The 19876-nt window shown below is 35.1% G+C and overlaps 1 protein-coding gene across 11 annotated transcripts in view; it reads right to left on the bottom strand.

The window, feature by feature from the left end:
• Positions 1-19876, bottom strand: part of N4BP2 (NEDD4 binding protein 2) — an 83041-nt gene that overhangs the window by 51582 nt on the left and 11583 nt on the right. Inside the window, exons 1-2 of one of the 11 annotated variants that reach the window (XM_027598069.1) lie at positions 18060-18156; positions 1956-2298 (exon numbers count right to left, since the gene is read on the bottom strand). The exons of 6 other annotated variants lie outside the window; for them this stretch is intronic. In XM_027598069.1, the coding sequence (XP_027453870.1) occupies positions 1956-2184 (229 nt within the window). In that variant the 5' untranslated portion in view covers positions 2185-2298; positions 18060-18156. Of the gene's footprint in view, positions 1-405; positions 435-1955; positions 2299-4019; positions 4054-18059; positions 18157-19876 lie in introns of those variants that run through there. 4 more of the 11 variants (XM_027598070.1, XM_027598071.1, XM_027598073.1 and 1 more) reach the window with 4 other exon arrangements.

The following is a 19876-nucleotide window of genomic DNA, read 5'->3' as shown; positions in this document are numbered from 1 at the left end:
AAATTAGCATGTATATAAAATAGTATTAAGTAAAAATAAGTAAAAGATCAGGATATACATATCACACAAAAGAAAAGTCCTTACACAGAGTGTTGGAAAAAATTAAAACAATGGTATAAAACAAAAAAACATATGAATAAACAATTCATAATTCATACAAGAATACAAAAACTAATATATATTTATGTACAAAAATGCTCAACAATCCTGCTTATTTAAAGAAAAAACAAATTAAGAAAAAGCAAAATTTTATTCCTATTAAAATCTTAAAGTAATACTACACGATGCTGAAAAGGCTGTGGTGAAACCACTGTACTTAAACAGTGCTAGCAGGATGACAAATCAGAACACCTGTTTGGTAGGAAATTTAGCAGTATGTTTCTAAGAATTGAAAACTGTTCTTACCTTGTGACATATGAAAATAAAACGTTGGACTAAGAAAAAAAGCCAAAAGAAGGGAAAAGTGGTTTGTACCAAGATGTCCTCTGCTGTATTAATTATTCATGAAAAACTTAGATATAATTAAAAAATTAGAGCACAACAATTCAGTGAAATATTAGAAAGCTATTAAAAATAAATATAAAGATCAAGGCAACACTGAAAAAATGCTTATGTTAAGTTTAAAAAGCAGAATACATAATTTCATCAATACTATTATTCAAAATACTCAAAATATCAGTATTTATGAACAAGGTGTAGAGAAGATCCTGGAAAAGAGAAATGTTTTTTGTTAGGATATAAGGGTAATAAATTTTTCTTGTAATTCCTCATTATTATGTTAGTGTATGTGAAACAGATTTTAAACACCTCAACAATAGGAAATAAATATTGAAGTCACACATAAAATTCTACAAACTCATTTCTGAGCATCATGTCGACTGCCGAAAACTGTTTTTGCATACATAAGAGGATAATCACAGTCCATGTAATGAATAAAAATGGAAGCTTCTCATGCATTAGCAAAACTTCCCCAATCTAGAATAATTTTATCTTATACTAATCATGGCCAATAGCAACATTAAGCATCAACATTTAATTTATTCATTCAGTCAACTTTGATAGTTTGTCTATTTGCCAAAATACTTCTAAACAATTTATTAGAAGTTATTAATAATACTATAGTGAAGACTTTACAAAAAAAAAAAAAAACACAACTCAATTCTCACCAGAAAAGTCCTATGAGGTACATACTATTATTTTTCTCATTAACAGATAAGAAAACACCCAGAGAGCTTCAGTGGCAGAACTGGAAATCTAACCCAGGTTTCTTGACTCCAAAGCCAACATTATGAAACACTACTCTATTAGCATCAACACCTAATCAGCTCTCATTCCCACAATTACAATTATCTTTTCACTCAATAAATATTTACTGAGGTCCTATCTGAATCATTTGCTATTTTAGGGGCTAGGGATACAGCAGTAAAAACAGTTTATAAAATCTGTCTTTATGAAGCTTACATCCTAAGACAGTGGTTCTCAATTGGGGATGATTCTGGTCCCCAAGGGACATATGACAACAGATGGAGGCATTTTTAATTGTCACAACAGGCTGCTGAAGGTTGCTACTGGAATCTACAGAGTATAGGCCAGGGATGCTGCTAAACATCCTATGATTCACAGGAAAGCCACTCACAAAAAAGAATTATCCAGTCCAAAATGTTAATAGTGCCAACCTGTCCTAGAGGGAAGATAAAAAGAAATGAAACATAAAATATGATATCTATACATACATCTTATATCTAAACTGTATATTTCTCAAAAGCAGAAAAAAACAATGCTTTCTTCTTCATATCATTCACAATTATCAACTTAGTACCTCGCCCATAGCAGACGCTCAATAAATTAGCAAAACAGAAATAAGGCAGTCATTTTTCTATATTACTACTGGTCATGGCACAGTACATGAAGTCTACTTATACGATGCAAAGTGTTCAAACTAAACTTTTTCTCACCTTTGAAATCACATTCAGAAAGCATCAAATACACTACATCGGGATCCAGATCAGAAAACATCTCTGAGATACTGGTGAAGAGTTCCTCCTGATCAACTTTTGTCTCACACATGGAAGGAAGAGTAGTAGTTGGCTCCTCATGACTAGCAACACTGGATACGACAACTTCCTTAGAGCTTGCAGTCTTCCGAAAAGGATTTCCCCCAAGATTTTTCTTTCTCCTTGGCATTCTGACTTCCAAAACTAAAATGTTTCCCTTTTCTTATTTAAGATGTTTGATATTTAAGTCATACCTCAAAGAAAACACGATTAAATATCTTGCACAATCCAGCAGTAATAGGACCTAAAATAGAAAGCAAGTAAAAACACTCAGACTATATAGTTATATTTCCATTTCTAAAATCGGAATGACATCTTTATTTAACTCTAAGAAAGTACCATCAACTCTGGTAGCAAAGCCAAAAAGCAGTCAGACAACTTCTCTCTTCAAAAGATTCAAATTTTGCCAGGATTGAACATGTTAAATAAAAATCAAGATATTAACAAATATAATGAATTTTCGCAACAGTGTGTACACTGTTTTACTGTCATTATTTCATTTTTGAAATATTCATAATGACAACGCCTACTGAACACCTACATTTGGATGTGTAATAGGCATTACAAACTTAACATGTCCAAAACTGAGCTCCTGATCACCTCCTTCATATTCGCTCTTCTCAGTCTTTCCCGTCTCAGTTAATACAACTCTATTCTTCCAACTGCTCAGGTCAAAAATCTTGGAATAAGTCCTAACTCCTCTCAACCCAAATCCAACCAGTAAGCCAATTCTGTCAATACAACCCTCAAATGTATCCAGACTATAACCTTCCTCACTATCTCACTGCCACCACAGCCTGTTGGAGAGATTACTGTAAAAGCTTCCAAACCAATCTCCTTGCCCCTTCTGCTATTTATATGTAGCAGAGCAATCAGTGGGACTCAGTTAATACGTATCTTCTGCTTAACTATCCAGTGGCTTCCCATTTCACCCAGAGTAAAAGCCAGAACCCTTAAAACGGCCCATCACTCAGACATGTGTTACTTCAGTACTATCATCCCTAAACCTCTTTCCCTTTGAGCTCAGTGTCACTCCAGCCACACTTGGCCTCCTTGTTCTTCTTCAAACACACCAGCCATGCTCCCCTCAGGGAACCTTTACATTTGGCTCCCTCTACCTAAACTACTACTCTCTCAGGTATCTATAAAAGTTTATTTCCTCAACACCTTCCTATCATTACTTAAACGTTACCCACTCAAGAAGTCAGTTCCCCAACACCACTTATCCTACTTTCCTTACTTGAATTTTCTCATAACACTTATCATCTTCTAACACAGTGTATGTTTTACTCATTTTTTAAATTGTATTTACTACCCATATTCAAGTAAAGTGTAAGTAAGCTCCACAAGGGCAGGGACTCATTATTGATCTAGAGAACCCCAGATAGTCTATTTGCTTTCTCCGCTTGGATGTATCTAAAACATTTCAAATTTAACTTATCTAAAACTAAATGTCTGATATTTTCCCTAAAACCTGCTCTAACCATTTGGTCTGGCTACTATCATCATTCATTCATATTCCAGGGTCCTAAATGTTCTCTCTGCTTCCAGGCCTTGTCACCTACAATCTATTTTCAACACACCAGCCAGAATGATCTTTGTACAACATACAACATACAACAACACACAAGTCAGAATGAATCAAATCTGCTCTAAATCCTCAAGTAGTTCTCCACATATCACTCAATAAAAGCTAAAGTTCTTAGAGTAGCCCACCTTTGATGGTGGGCTGACCTTTGATATACTGGTGATGATATACAAAGGGTGATGCTGGCCTTTGATATACTCTTCCCCAGAATATCTGCACTGCTAACTCTCACTCCTTTAAATCTTTATTCAAGTGTCACAGTGAATGATTTCTTCCTTGATTACCCAATTTAAAATCATGTCCCCTAATCCCTCTGCCCCAATCTCCATTTCCTCTAACCACCCACTGGCCCTTAACACCCATACTATAAAATGTACCTTTTAATTAAATTTATTGTGTCATAGCTCTCTCCATCTTCCAGAACTGCACTGTCAATATGGCAGCCACCGGCCACATGAGCCTATTTAAATTTAAATTCATTTAAATTCAGTTAAATTACACCTTTCTTTATTAATAGCCCATAAAGTAGAATGCGGAGGGGGAAAAAACTGCCAGAGACAGAGAAGGACATTATATAATCATAAAGGATCAGTGCACCAAGATGACATACCGACCCTAAATGTGTATGCACCAAAAGAAAGAGCCACTAAATAAGTGAAGCAGAAGCTGACAGAACTGAAATGAGAAATGGACAGATCCACAATTATAGAAACTTCAAATCCCTCTCTCAACAATTGATAGAATAACTAGACAGAAGATGAGCAAGGATACAGAACACAATAACACCATCAATTAAGGATAGTCAATCTTTATAGAACACTCCACCCAACAACAGCACAACAGCAGAATACATTATTTTCAAGTGCCCACCAAATATGTACCAAGAAAGATATGTCCTAGACCTTAAACCCCAGCAAATTTAAAAGGACTGAAATCATACAAAGTATATTCTCTGACCACAGTGGAATCAAACTAGAAATCAATTAACAGAGAGATAACCGATAAATCTCCAAACACTTGGAACTTAAGCAATATACCAAATAATCCATGAGTCAAAGAGAAAAAGTCTCAAGAAAAATTTAAAAATACATTGAAATGAACGAAAATGAAAATATACCGTATCAAAATTTGTAGGACACAGCTAAAGCAGCAATGCCAGACATTTATAGCAAATTTATAACCAAATGCATACAAATCACAAAAGAGGAAAAGTCTCAAATCAATAATCTAAGCCCCCACCATTACCTAGAAAAAGAAGAGCAAAACATAAAACACTGATGAAAGAAATCAAAGATCTAAATAAATGGAAAGACACAGCATGTTCATAGACTAGAAAACTGAACATAGTAAAGATGTCAATTCTCCCCAAATTGATTTGCAGATTCCTATCAAAACCCCAGCCAGAGTTTTTGTGGATATGGACAAGATTATTCTCAGATTTTTTTGTGGATATGGACAAGATTATTCTCAAATTAAATGGAAAGACAAAGGAACTAGAATTGCTAAAACAATTTTGAAAGAGAGGAATCAGTCAATTCAATTTCAAGATTTGTTATATCACTACACTAACCAAGACTGTATGGTATCAGTAGAGGGACAGACATATAGATCTGAAAATAGATTATAGATTTGGAAACAGAAGAGAGAACCCAGAAATACACCAACATAAATATGCCCAACTGGCTTTGGACAAAGGTGCAAAAGCAATTTAACGGAGAAAAGAGTCTTTTCAACAAATGAAACTGCAGCAAGTGGACATCCACAGATTAAAAAAATAAACCTTGACCTCAGTTTCACACTTATAGTAAAATTAACTAAAAATGGATCAAGAACTTAAATCCATAAAACTATAAACATCTTAGGAAAAGAAAAAAAAGAAAAACAGGAGGAAATCTCCAGGACCTAGAGCTAAACAAAAGTATGATCCATAAAAGGAAAACCAGAGAAACTGTACTTCATCAAAACTAAAAACTTTTGCTCTGTGAAAGACCTTGTTAAGATGAAAAGACAAGTTACAGATTGGAGGAAATATTTGCATACCATATATCCAACAACTGACTAGTGTCTGAAATACATAAAGAATTTATCAAAACTCCACAGTAAAAACCAAACAATTCAATTAGAAAATGGGCAAAAAGCATAACACCAAAAGGATATACGAATGGCAAATAGGCACATAAAAGATGTTCAGCCTCATTAGGCATTAAGTAAATGCAAATTAAAACTACGTACAAAGAGCTATTACCTACACATCTATCAAACTGGCTAACATAACTAATGACAACACAAAATGCTGGCAAGGATACAGAGAAACTGGATCGCTCATACACTCTGCTAGGAATGTAAAATAGTACAGCCACTTTGGAAAAGAGTTTGGAGGTTTCTTTAAAAACTAAACATGTAACATCATACAACAATTCAGCAATTGCATTTCTGGACATTTATCTAAGAGAAATGAAATATTAAGTTCACCCAAAATTCTATAAACAAAGGTTACAGCGGATTTATTCATTATAACTGAAAAATAGAAAACAATTCAGATGTCCTTCAATGGGTGAACGGATAAACAAATTATACTTCCATTCCATGAAATATTAGTTAGCAATAAAAAGGAACAAACTGATGATACACAAAAACAACCTGGATGAAATTCCAAAGTTATGCTGAGTGGAAAAAAGCCAATCCGAAAAGGCTATATACTGAATGATCCCATTAATATAACATTTTTGAAATGACAAAATTACAGAAACAGAGAACAAATTAATGATTGCCAAGAGTTAAGGAAGGGATGGGAGAGGAGGACAAGTGAGTGTGGCTATACAAGGGTAAGCTGGGGGATTCTTGTAGTGATGGAAATGTTCTGTATTAATGACAATATCCTGGTTGTGATGCCATGGTATAGTTGTACAAAGATGTTTTATCAGGGAAACTGGGTAAAGAGCACAGGAGATTTCTCTGCATAATTTATTAGAACATGTGAATTTGTAATCTCAAAATAAAAAGTTTAATTCTGAAAAAAGCATGTTAAATTAAAAATTCATTTCATCAGTCATACTACACACATTTCAAAAGCTCAATTACTACATGCAGTTAATGATTACCATATTGGAGAGCAGAAATAGTAAACTTTTCCATCAGTGCAGAAAGTTCTATTGGACAGCACTGTTCAGGAATATAAGTTCCATGGAGCAAGTGAATATCCCATCTTGGGAAGCAAAAAAGTACAAAGAGAAAGTCATAAAGAAAAAAAGTACTAACACATCTAGCCACATTTAAATGTAAAAGACCTATGTATCAGAAACAAAATTAGGGAAAAATATGTACAACATACAGCAACTGTTTTCAATTTTTCTCCTCCCATTCTTTCATAAAGAGGGTTTTGCATCCACCATTTCTACAACTACTCTAAAATTGCTCTTATCTACCAACAGTGCACAAGGGTTCCTTTTTCTCCAAATCCTCATCAAGACTTATTATTTTTTTGATTTCAGCAATTCTGACAGGTGTAAAATGATATCTTGTTGTGGTTTTAATTTGCATTTCCCCAAAGATTAATGATGTTGAGCACCTTTTCATTTGTCTGTTGCCTATCTGTATGTCTTCTTTAGAAAAATATCTATTCAGGTCCTCCGCCCATTTTTAATCAGATCATTTGTTTTTTGGGTACTGAGCTATTTGGAGGTTCCTCAAAAAATTAAAAATAGAATTACCATATGATCCAATAATTCCACTACTGGGTATTTACCCAAAGAAAATGAAAACACTGATTCAAAAAGATACATGAATCCCTATGTTTATTAAAGCATTATTTACAATAGCCAAGACATAAGGGCTCTTGGATGGCTTAGTTCGTTAAGCGTCTGACTCTTGATCTCAGCTCAAGTCTTGATGTCAAGGTCATGAATTCAAGTCTCCATGCCCAAGTATCCATCAATAGATGATTAAAGATGTGGGATATGCACATACACACACACATACACAGTGGAATATTACTCAGCCATAAAAAAGAATGAAATTTTGCCACTTGCAACAACACAGATGGATCTAGAAGTGAAATAGCCAGAGAAAGACAAATATCATATGATTTCACTCATATGTGGAATTTAAGAAACAAAACAAATGAACCAAGGGGGTAAAAAAGCCAGACTCTTAAATACAGAAAACAAAATGGTGGTTGCCAAAGGAGAGGTAAGTCAGGGGATAGGTAAAATAAAGGGGATTAAGAGTATGCTCATATTGATGAGCACTGAGAAATGCACAGAATTATTGAATCATTATGTTGTACACCTGAAACTAATACAACACTGTATGTTAATTATACCTGAATAAAAAAATAAAAAAATTTTTTAAAAGGGAAAAAATGTTTTAGGTGTCTTATGCAACCAAAAGTTTCTGGTACCTTCTCCCATATTCATTTCAAAGTACAAGCCATTCTAAACTAAGTGAAAAAGAAGCCCAGAAAGGCTCTGATTTTCCCTGACTGTGATTTATGTTGTTCTTTTTTTGTCAAATATTAAATTGTTTTCCAAAAGAAAATAAAAATTGCTCTTATCTAAATCACCATTGATGTACACCTCAATGATAAAAGTCAATGATAAAATTCACCAGGAAGATATAACAATTCTACAATTCTAAGCTTGTATTCAACTTGTAAAATCACTCCCTCTGTAACTATTAGAAAAAGGAGCACCCCCAACAAAATAGAAAAAAAAGAAAGGCTGAACAATAAGGACAGAGAAGATCAATAAATAACTTGGCTTAATATCTATACAACACTGGACTAAATAACCACAGAATACACTTTATTTTCAAGTATACATGGAATTATATTAGAAATTAGTAACTAAAATACAACTAGAAAACACAGTTGTTTGAAAATTAAGAAAGAGACTCCTATACTTGAGTCAAAGAAGAATTCCACTATTTTAGTGAAATGCTAACATCAATTTAAGATAATAGTTAAAGGGCGCCTGGGTGGCTGAGTGGATTAAGCATCCCACTCTTGATTTCAGCTCAGGTCATGATTTCAGGGATGTGGTATCAAGCCCCAGGTCCAGCTCTGTGCTTAGTTCAGCTCTACATTTAGCTCGGGGTCTGCTTGTCCCTCTCGCTCCATCTCTGTCCCTCTCCCTTCTCCCCCCCCTCCACCCCACAAACACTCTCTAAATAAGTAAAATCTTTTTAAAAAATAAATGTAAATTTAAAAAACAAAAATAATTAAATTAATATTAGAAAATATTTTAACCAAATAAATATATCCAAACTTGTGAAATACAACTAAAGTCATGCACAGAAAAAGATGCATACAAATGCAGGTGCCTGGGTGGCTCAGTTGGTTATGCATCTGCCTTCAGCTCAGGTCATGATCCCAGGGTCCTGGGATCAAGTCCCAGCATCAGGCTCCCTGCTCACTGGGGACTCTGCTTCTCCCTCTCCCTTTTCCCCTTCCCCCTGCTCATTCTCTCTCTCAAATAAATAAATAAAATCTTTATTTAAAAAAAAGATGCATACAAATGCATATATTAGAAAAAAAGAAAGGCTGAAAAATCAACTGTCTAAATATTCAATAAGCAGTTGGCGGGGGGACAGCAAATCAAACCCAAAGAAACTAGAAAGGAAATAACAAACAGCAAATACAAAATAGAAAACAAATACACAGTAAATGGGATCAACAACAACAAAAGACGGTTCTTTGAAATCTAAACTAGCTTAAAAAAAAAAAAAAACATTAAGAATAACAAATCCCCAGCAAGAGTGATGAAAAAAAGAAAATGGACGCATGGGTAGCTCAGCTGGTTAACCGGCTGCCTTCAGCTCAGGTCATGATCCCAGGGTCCTGGGATCAAGCCCCGCATGGGGCTCCTTGCTCAGCAGGGAGCCTGCTTCTCCCTCTGCCTGCCCCTCCCCCCGCTTGTGCGTGTGCACGCTCTCTCTCTCTCTGACAAATAAAATCTTTAAAAAGAGAGAGAGAGAAGGTACAAATTACCAGTATCAGAAATGAAAAACGGGACATCATTATCAAGTCCACAGACATATTTTAAAGAGAGAGATCATAAACAATTTTATGCTAATAAATTTTAAGCTTTAAATGTAATGCACATTTTTAAAAAACACACATCATACCATATCTGAAATAACAAGATCTAATAGTCCTGTATCTATTAAAGAAATGGATCTATAACTTAAAAGCTTCCCACAAAGAAAACCCTAGGGTCAAGGTGGCTTCATAAGAAAATTCCACCAAATAATCTGTAATACCAATCTTACACAAACTCTTCTAGAGACTAAAGAGAAAACACTTCCCAACTCATTTTATGAGGTCCACCTAACCTTGATACCAAAACCCTCCAAGGATATTAAAAGAAAAAAATTGGGGCGCCTGGGTGGCTCAGTCATTAAGCATCTGCCTTCAGCTCAGGTCATGATCCCAGGGTCCTGGGATCGAGCCCCACATCGGGCTCCCTGCTCAGCAGGAAGCCTGCTTCTCCCTCTCTCCCTGCCCCTGCTTGTGTTCCCTCTCTCGATGTCTCTCTCTCTCTGTAAAATAAATAAATAAAATATTTTTAAAAAATAATAAATAAATAAAAGAAAAAAATTACAGGCCTATTTCACTCATGAAAATAGATGCAAAATTCCTAAGCAAAATATTACGGTAGTAATACATAAATTATGAGTGATGTTACACAAAATATAAAAATTATATTAGTCATTTATAAAAATAATGTATCATAACTACCTGAATTTATTTTCAGATTATAAAGTTGTTTTAGTATTTGAAAATTATTCAATACCCAGCATTACCAAAATAAGAAGAAAAATCATAATAATCAACTCAATATATACAGAAAAACTATTTGAAAAAAGTCAACATCCACTCATGATAAAAACTCTACATGAAATAGAAGGGAATAAAGGCATGTACAAAACACACACACACCCTTCATACATAATTATGAAATGCTAAAAGTTTACCCTCTGTAATCAGAAATAAGATGCCTGCCATCACCATTTCTATTCTACAGTACTACATTGTACCAGAGATCATAGCCAGTGCATTGGCTCAGTCAGTCGTTAAGCGTCTGCCTTCGGCTCAGGTCATGATCCCAGGGTCCTGGGATCGAGCCCCATATCAGGGTCCCTGCTCTCTGGGAAGCCTGCTTCTCCCTCTCCCACTCCCCCTGCTTGTGTTCCCTCTCTCGCTATCTCTCTCTCTGTCAAATAAATAAATAAAATCTTTAAAAAAAAAAAAAGACTTGAAAAGGAAATAAAAGTTGTAAGGATTGGAAAAAAATATAACTATCATTCTTCACAGGCAATACAACTGAGTACATATAAAATCCAAAAGAATCTACAGATTATCTTTTGAATTACCCAGATAATTTAGCAAAATTGCTAAACTGTATTTCTCTACACCAGCAATTAGAAAATAAAAATTAAATTTAATGGTCTAGACCTATCAGCAGCCTTTACACAGCTGATAAATCCCTCCCTCAAAGAACATCCTAAGGATATTATCTTCTTTTAAGAACAGGGCCACTAACAGAATTTTCTCATCATTCAACTTGGAAAAAATGACCTGTTCCAGGGCTTAGCCCTAGCTTCTCTTCTTTTCCCTGATTTACCTACTTTTTTGGTGACCTCTCCTAGTCTCATGGCTTTAAACACTAACAAAATGCTAATAATTTACATCTCCAAACTGCACCTCTTCCCTAACCCCAGACACACAAACTACCCACTAAATATCTCCACTTTGTATATCTAATAGACATATCAAACCAGGCATGTCTAAAAGTGATCTCAATCTTCCATTGCAGACCTGTCCTATCTATAATCCTCCAATCTCAGCTAATGGCAATTTCTTGTTGCCGAGGCCAAAAAACTAGGAGTCATTTTTGCCTCCTCTTTCCTTCACACTTCATCTGATCACTCAGCAAATCTTGCCATTCTAAATTCAAAATATATTCAAGTCATATGATAACTCTTATGTTTAACCTTCTATGGAAGTGCCAGACTGTTATCCAAAGTGGCTGCACCATTTGCAATTTCCACCAGCAATATATGGGGGTTCCCATTTCTCTATATCCTCACCAACACCTGTTATTATCCACCTTTTTGATTATGGCCATCCAAACGGTATCTCATTGTATTTTTTTGGTTGGTGTTTTTTTCTCATTGTAGTTTTGACTTGCATTTCCCTAATGACTAATGTTGTTGACCATCATTACATTTGCTCAATTAGCATTTGTATATCTTATCTAAAGAAATATCTATTCAGATTCTTTGCCCATTTTTAAAAGTAAGGTTTACTGTCAATATTATTTAGAGTTCTTTATGCATTCTGGAGTCCTTTATTAAATATCTTCTCCCATTCTGTGGGAAAGGTCCTTTGAAGCACAAACATTTTTTATCTTGACGAATTTACCTGTATTTTTCATTTGTCACTTACACTTTTGGTGTCCTATCTAAGAAACCAATGCTTAAACAAAAGTCACAAAGATTTATGCCTATGTTTTCCTCAAAGAGTTTTACAGTTTTAGCTTTTACGTTTAGGTCTTTAATCCATTTTTACTTAATTTTTGTATGTGGTATGAGATAGGGGTCTAAGTTAATTCTTTTTCATGTGGATATCCAGTTGTCCCAGTACCATCTGTTGAAAAGACTATTCTTGGGGCACCTGGGTGGCTCAGTCCATTAAGCATCTGCCTTAGACTCAGGTCATGATCCCAGGGTCCTGGGACTGAGCCCCACATCGGGCTCCCTGCTCAGCGGGGAGTCTGTTTCTCCCTCTCCCTCTGCTACTCATCCCCCTCACCCTGCCGTTCGCGTGCTCTCTCCCTCAAATAAATAAAAATCTTAAAAAAAAAAAAAACTATTCTTTCTCCAATGAATGGTCTTGGCATCCATGTCAAAAATCAACTGACCATAATAACTGTAAGGGTTTATTACTGTATTCTCAATTCTATTTCACTGATCTATACATCTACTCTTTTTAAGATTTTATTTATTTATTTATTTGAGAGAGAGAGAGTACAAGGAGAGGAGGGGCAGAGGCAGAGGGAGAAGCAGACTCCCCACTGAGCAAGGAGTCCAATATGGGATTTGATCCCAGGACCCTGAGATCATGACCTGAGCCAAAGGCAGATGCTTAACCGACTGAGCCACCCAGGCATCCCTATAAATCTACTCTTATGCCAGTATCACACCATCTTGATTTGTAGTTAAGTTTTAAAATCAGGAAAAGTAGGAACACCTGGGTAGCTCAGTCAGTTAAGCATTTGCCTTTGGCTCAGGTCATAATCCCAGGTCGTGGGATCGACTCCCACATCGGGCTCCTTGCTCAGTGAGGAGCCTGCTTCTCCCTCTGCCTGCCGCTCCTCCTGCTTATACTGTCTCTGACAAATAAAATCTTTTAAAAAACAAAATCAGGAAAAGTGAGCCTTTGAATTTTGCTCTTCTTTTCCAAGACTTTTGAGTATTCTGGGCCCCTTGGATTTACATGCAAAATTTAGAATTAGTTTACCAATTTCTGCAAAGAAGCCAGATGGAATATTGACAGGGACTCTGCTGCATCAGTAGATCCTAAGTCCAAGGTTTGTTTTAAAGCCTCCAACACCTCTGCATTTCATATAGAGTAAAAGCCCAAGTTCTTAAAATGGCCTAGTTAAGATACGAAACAGTCTGGTTCCCTAGTAACTCTTTCAAATCATTTCTTGCTACTCTCCCTCCTGCTCTTTCTTAAATTCACCCAGTATTCTCCTGTTTCACTGTCCTTATAGCTAAATCAAATCCTGAAATGCACTTCCCCCAGATATCTACCTGACTCACTCCTTACAAGATTTCACTTATGGCATCTGTGCAGCAAGGTTTTCCCTAACCATCCTATGCAAAACTGTACACACGCATGTTCTCTCCATCTCCCTTTCATTATTTTTTTCCTCCAAAGAAATCAACTCTCTAATTTCAATGTTTATTTTGTTTAATGGCTGTATATACCCTGACACTAGAAAGTAAACTCTTTGAAGACAAAGGTTTTTGGCAATTCTGTTCACTCCTCCACTGCCATCACTAAACTAAATAATAAGTACCAAAACTATATACCAATATCAAAACAATATCTAGCACATAGTAAGCACTCAATACATTTCTGCTAGATAAATAAAGGATTAAGGCAAGGAAAAAGAAATAAGAAGAACAGGAAAGCCTTAGGTATAAAATTCTAAAAAGAAATCGTAATACTCTATAAACATTTAGAAGTTTAACTGCATTAATAAAATGAAGTTAAAAAAATATTACTGGGTTGCATGGGTGGCTCAGTCAGTTAAACATCTGACTCTTGATCTCAGTTCAGGTCTTAATCTCAGGGTCCTGAGTTCAAGCCCCACATTAGGCTCCATGCCCATCCTCCCTCCCTCCCTCTCTCTCTCTTTTTTTTTTTAAAGAGAATATCACTGTTATGTCAAATACTATTATGTTGCCTAATAGACAAAAAATAATTTTTAAAATAATAATAGCCACTCTTGGCAAGTCTACAGTGAAATAGGAATTCTCATACACTGTAATGAGAATAAACTAGTATAACCTTTCTAGAAAGCAAACTGGCACTGTGTATCAAGAAATCTTAAATTAGGGGTGCCTGGGTGGCTCAGTTGATTAAGCGACTGCCTTCAGCTCCGATCATGATCCCAGAGTCCTGAGATCGAGCCCCACATCTGGCTTCTTGCTCAGTGGGGAGCCTGCTTCTCCCTCTCCCTCTACCTGCTACTCCACCTGCTATGCTCTCTCTCTCTCTGTCAAATAAATAAATAAAAATTCTTTAAAATCTTAAATTACAGTTAACCGTTGAACAATGTTGGGGGAGGTGTCAAGAACACCAACTACCCAGTCAAAAATCCACTGAAAGCTTTTGACTTAACTACTAATAGCCTATTCTTGACTGGAAGCCTTACTGAGAATATAAAGTCAATTAACACAAATTTTGTAAATGTATTATATACTGTTTTGTTACAATAAAGTAAGCTAGAGAAAAGAAAATGTTATTAAGAAAAATATAAGGAGAAAATATATTTACAGTACTGTACTATAAGAAATCTCCACGTGAGTGGACCAGGGCAGTTTAAGCCTACGTTGTTCAAGGGTCAACTGTACTTCTATTCTTTGATCCAACAATTCCACTTTTAGGAATTCATCATAAAAAATAATCAGACTACATATATAAATAGATATTTATACAGAAATGTTCAAAATACAGGAATTCTTTACAAAGAAAAACTAAAAACCTAAGTAGTGAGAAAGGAATGATAAAATAATTTCTAGTGATAGTTAAGTATAATTTACTAAATACTTAACATATGCCAGGTAGAATGTTAAGATCATGATTTTACTTAACTCTTAAAATTGTAAGTAATATTATACCTATTTTGCAAATAAGAAAACTAAGGACTAGAAAAGATAAGTATCAAGCTTAAAGCTCTTAAGTACCAAAACTGGGACTGAACCCAGATTTGTTAGACTCCACTAAGCACAATATCCATTTAGATTCCTAAATTGGAATTTTATACAGTCATTAAAGACTATATTTTGGATAATATTTAATTGAGAGGTTTTTTTTTTTTAAGACAATGTTAGAAAATGAAGCAAAACACAAAACTAAATGTCATTTATACAGACACCCAAATGGGACCAGATTAGATTATAGTATTAGACTGGAAAAGAAATCTCTGGGTAATGGGATTACAAGTAACTTTGTTTTTTTTTTTAAAGATTTTATTTATTTATTTGAGAGAGAGTGAGACAGAGCATGAGAGGGGAGAGGGTCAGAGGGAGAAGCAGAATCCCCACTGGGCAGGGAGCCCGATGTGGGACTGGATCCCGGGATTCCAGGATCATGACCTGAGCTCAAGGCAGTCGCTTAACCAACTGAGCCACCCAGGTGCCCCACAAGTAACTTTATTTTTAGCATATTAATCTTTTTATATACTACTTTTGCATTTTCCAAATAATCTATAATATGCATACTTCAATAATCAGGGGGAAAAAAAATCACTACTATCAAAGATGAATCTTAGACTTCCCCTATACTTCCTCCAGCTGGCAAACAATACAACCCTTCCACCTTTTTCCATTGTGTCTATTTATATGGAAAAAGATCTAAACATGTAAGTAGCTTAAGTGTCCAACCAATATTTAGTATAATGAGGAATTGCTATAAAAACATACACTACCACCCAAGTACCAGTTTTACTTTATATATTCAGACTATTTCAATCCCATTTATTCACTTGAGTAATGTTCAACTTCTATCAACTGATCTTATGCATCTTCCTTTTTCCATAAAGAGAGGCTTATTGATACACTAGTTTAAACAAGGTTATATAGCTTCTTCACATACATACCTGACCTAGAGAGTGTATTCTAAAAGGATATGGGAAATAAGGATGGGTAAGTAAGGTTTGATATATTATGGAGAAATGTGAAAGAACTGGCTCAAATGAGGAACCTAAAAACAAATAATATAAATTTTTGTTAATAATGAGTCCATGAATATTTAAATTTCATATACACATTTTCCAAGCTCTTCTACCTCTATTATTTAATTTTAACCTGATAGAGAACCTAATCAATATATACTTGCTCACTGATTACCAGCAAAATATTCCAGCATGGTATGCAGAGGCCTTATCAACTCAAGTTTTTTGTTTTGTTTTAACAGATAAAGATATATGTTCTTTTAAACATTAAAAAAAAATTCTGGGTTAACATGAAATTTATAAAAGTAGTAGAGTGAACATGAACTCTAACAGTGGTATGGCAATAGTCAGTACTGCCATTAAAGTGAATATACCAATAAACACCACTTCAAAAAATACCTTCCTTTTGAAAGCTACATCATCAACACTCACTAAAAAACACTCACTAAAAAAATTTCCCATGTCATTTTATGAATAAATCTGCTATATTTATATAAAGACTATTAATTTCAGATAACTTACCTTTACAGAAAAATATCAGAATAACAAATTTCTATAACAATCAAGAAAGATATTCTATTTAATATATGCAATATCAACCATCTAGAAAGAACAGGCCTAAGAAAATTGATACTAACAATCAAATTTATTAATAATACTTTAGCTCCTTAAAATCAACAAAAAAGAAAAACAAAAAGCATCTCTCTAAAGAATATATATATGGAAGTCACGGGACTCAAAACATTGTATCATCCCAAACAAGATCAAGAAACATCTCTTTCAGAAACAAATGCTACCAAAACCAATCAATCCATCTTTACTGGGGATTAAGTTACCTACAAAATGATTTTAAGTGTACCACTGTGATAAGGGTAAGATAAATATTAAATCTCATCAAGGTACCAAATGGTGTGTCACTAAAAAAAAAAATAGCATTTATAGAAAATGTAATCAAATTAAGGTAACCAATAATCTTAAAGTGTATCTATCTGACATAACTATTATAATTGATCACTGAAGACATCCTAAATATCAGTGGATAAGAGTATGGCTAAATAAATTATGATAAAAATCATCCTTTAGAATACTAGGCAACTATTAAACAGTTTAAGACAGAATGAAGAAACCAGATGTGTGCAGAAACCAGAAAGACCTCTGAGACATATTCTTAAGGGAAAAAGCCAGTTGCTAAATAATATACAGATCTTAGCCAAAGAATCCAGGAAGTTGTAATTCTTAGAGTTCTTCAACACTTTCTATAATCCTTCATTACTTACTGCCAGTACTAGTCTTGCTTGGTTATTTTAGAGGCTCTAAAACCAAAAACATTGTTGGTTTTACCAACATATTTTCATCTGTATGTGTTTGTTTCCCCATTAGCCATGTTCCTTGATAACATAGATTATGATATATACTCCAATCTGACAGCCATACTCCCATACATAAAATAGGTGCACAAATAATATTTGCAAATGGAGAATATATAAAATATGAAGACGCATTTTAGAAACAGAAACTAAAACATTAAAGGGGAAATATTAAAGGGGAAAAGCAGGGATGCCTGGGTGGCTCAGTCAGTTAAGCATCTGCCTTTGGCTCACAATCCCAGGGTCCTAGGATTGAGTCCCACATCGGGCTCCTTGCTTGGTGGGGAGCCTACTTCTCCCTCTGCCTGCCGCTCCCTCTGCTTGTGCACTCTCTCTCTCTCGTTCTCTCTCACTCTGACAAATAAATAAATAAATCTTTAAAAAAAAAATCTGAAAGCAAGGTGAATTAAAAAAAAGGGGGGGAAGCAGGACTACGATATAGTTGAGAAAGAGCTTGTGCTCTTTGAGAAATTCTAGTAACAAAATCCGTGATTATATTTTCCTTCTGAGATTTTTTTAGTCACTCAAAAATGCTTGAGAACCTATGTGTAAAATATTCATCCTCTATGACTTTAATACTTACCATCTGTCCAACATTGATGCTAAGAACGTGCTTATTAAGGCCACAGTTGATATCTACAAACTCTACAGCTCTTCCTGTTATCCAACATGTCTTCTTACTACAAAAAAAATACATTTTATATATATAATAAAAGGCAAATCTATATCAAACTATAATCCTAAATGAAATCAAAGTTCAAAACATGTAATACTTATAACGTAAGTACATATGATATTCCACAGAGAAAGGCACAAAAGTAAAAAAAAAGAAAAAGACAAAGAAAAAAGGCCAACCTTATTTGCCACCACTGGAGGTAACTATAACCCTCTGGAAATGGTTATATTAAAGGAACAAACTAAGCATTTATTCTCCAGGTAGACCATTATTTCAAGATAACAAAATAGCCTGAATTGATGAGGGAAACTTCTTCATAGAAGATGACTATGCAAAAGGAATGTAAAAGGAACAACAGAATCTTAATATTTCTAACGAGTAGCTGAACAAGAATCAGCAATCATCAATTAAGGCTAAAATCATTAGGTGAAACAGGCTGATAGAGATTTACCCGGTGCCAAAGTGCCATCCACAGATGACTTACAGATGCAAAAAGAAAAAGATAACTTTTCAATAAAATAATCTGGTTGTCACCACCTCAGCCTGGTGATGAGCATCAGCATCAGAATGATGGGACAACTAAACATTATGTGCTCTTAATATGAAACAATATGAATACACAGCATCACTTTATTTTATTTAGTACTCTTCCAAAAATCTTTAACCTGAATCTGAAACACCTTTAGATATAACTCCAAGTTTAAATATTGGGGGGGGGGGGGGGGGCCAGAAGGAGAGGGAGAGAGAATTCTAAGCAGGCTCCAGGCTCAGCACAGAGCCCAGCGCGGGGTTTGATCTCACAACCCTGAGATCATGACCTGAGCCCAAGTCAAGAGTCCGAAGCTTAACTGTTACCTAGGCAGCCCCTAACTCCCTGTTTATAGAAAATATAGGGGATAGAGGAAAATGTTCTACTATACCATGAGTAAACGATCAGCAATACAAAAAATGTCAGACATTCTCAACAGAGCTAACAAATCTGTATCACGGAGTAAGAGAGGAAGGGTGGTGAAGAGATAGATAAGAGAGGCAGTTCTATAAAAAAAAAAACAAAAAAACAACTCAGATAACTAAATGCAATACGTAGCTCTTGATTTGAATTTGGTATTTAAAAAAAAAACAAAACAATAAAAGGGGCACCTCAGTGGCTCAGTCAGTTAATCATCCAACTCTTGATTTTAGTTCAGGTCATGTTCTCAAGGTTGTGAGATCAAGCCCCACGTCACACTCCACCCTGGGCATGGAGCCTGCTTAAGATTCTCTCTCTTCCTCTCCCTCTGCCCCTCTCTCCCTAAAAAAATTAAATTAAAAAAAAAAAACAATAACAACTGGAGAAATAGGACTATGGTATGAGTATTATATATTAGGGAATTATTGATAATTTTGCTAGGAATAATCATGGTTTTACAGCTATTTCGGAGGATATCCTTTTTCTGGGATATATGCTAAAGATAATATGTCTTCTTATAATTTTTTTAAAAGAGCAAATTTCAAACTAAACCCTTAAACAAAATTGAGCAAAGTCCAAAATATATACACTTATAACATAAATGTATAATACTCAAAAAGGAAAAACCGTGGGTGGTTTTTCCAGGGTGGTTCAGTCGGTTAAGCATCTGCCTTCGGCTCAGGTCATGATCCCAGGGCCCTGGGATTGAGCCCCACATCAGGCTCCCTGCTCAGCGGGGAGTCTGCTTCTCCCTCTCCCTCTCCTTCTGCCTCTC

The sequence above is a fragment of the Zalophus californianus genome, chromosome 2 (genome assembly GCF_009762305.2).
Source record: "Zalophus californianus isolate mZalCal1 chromosome 2, mZalCal1.pri.v2, whole genome shotgun sequence".
Classification (NCBI taxonomy): Eukaryota; Metazoa; Chordata; class Mammalia; order Carnivora; family Otariidae; genus Zalophus; species Zalophus californianus.
This window is presented reverse-complemented; position numbering and strand designations above follow the sequence as displayed.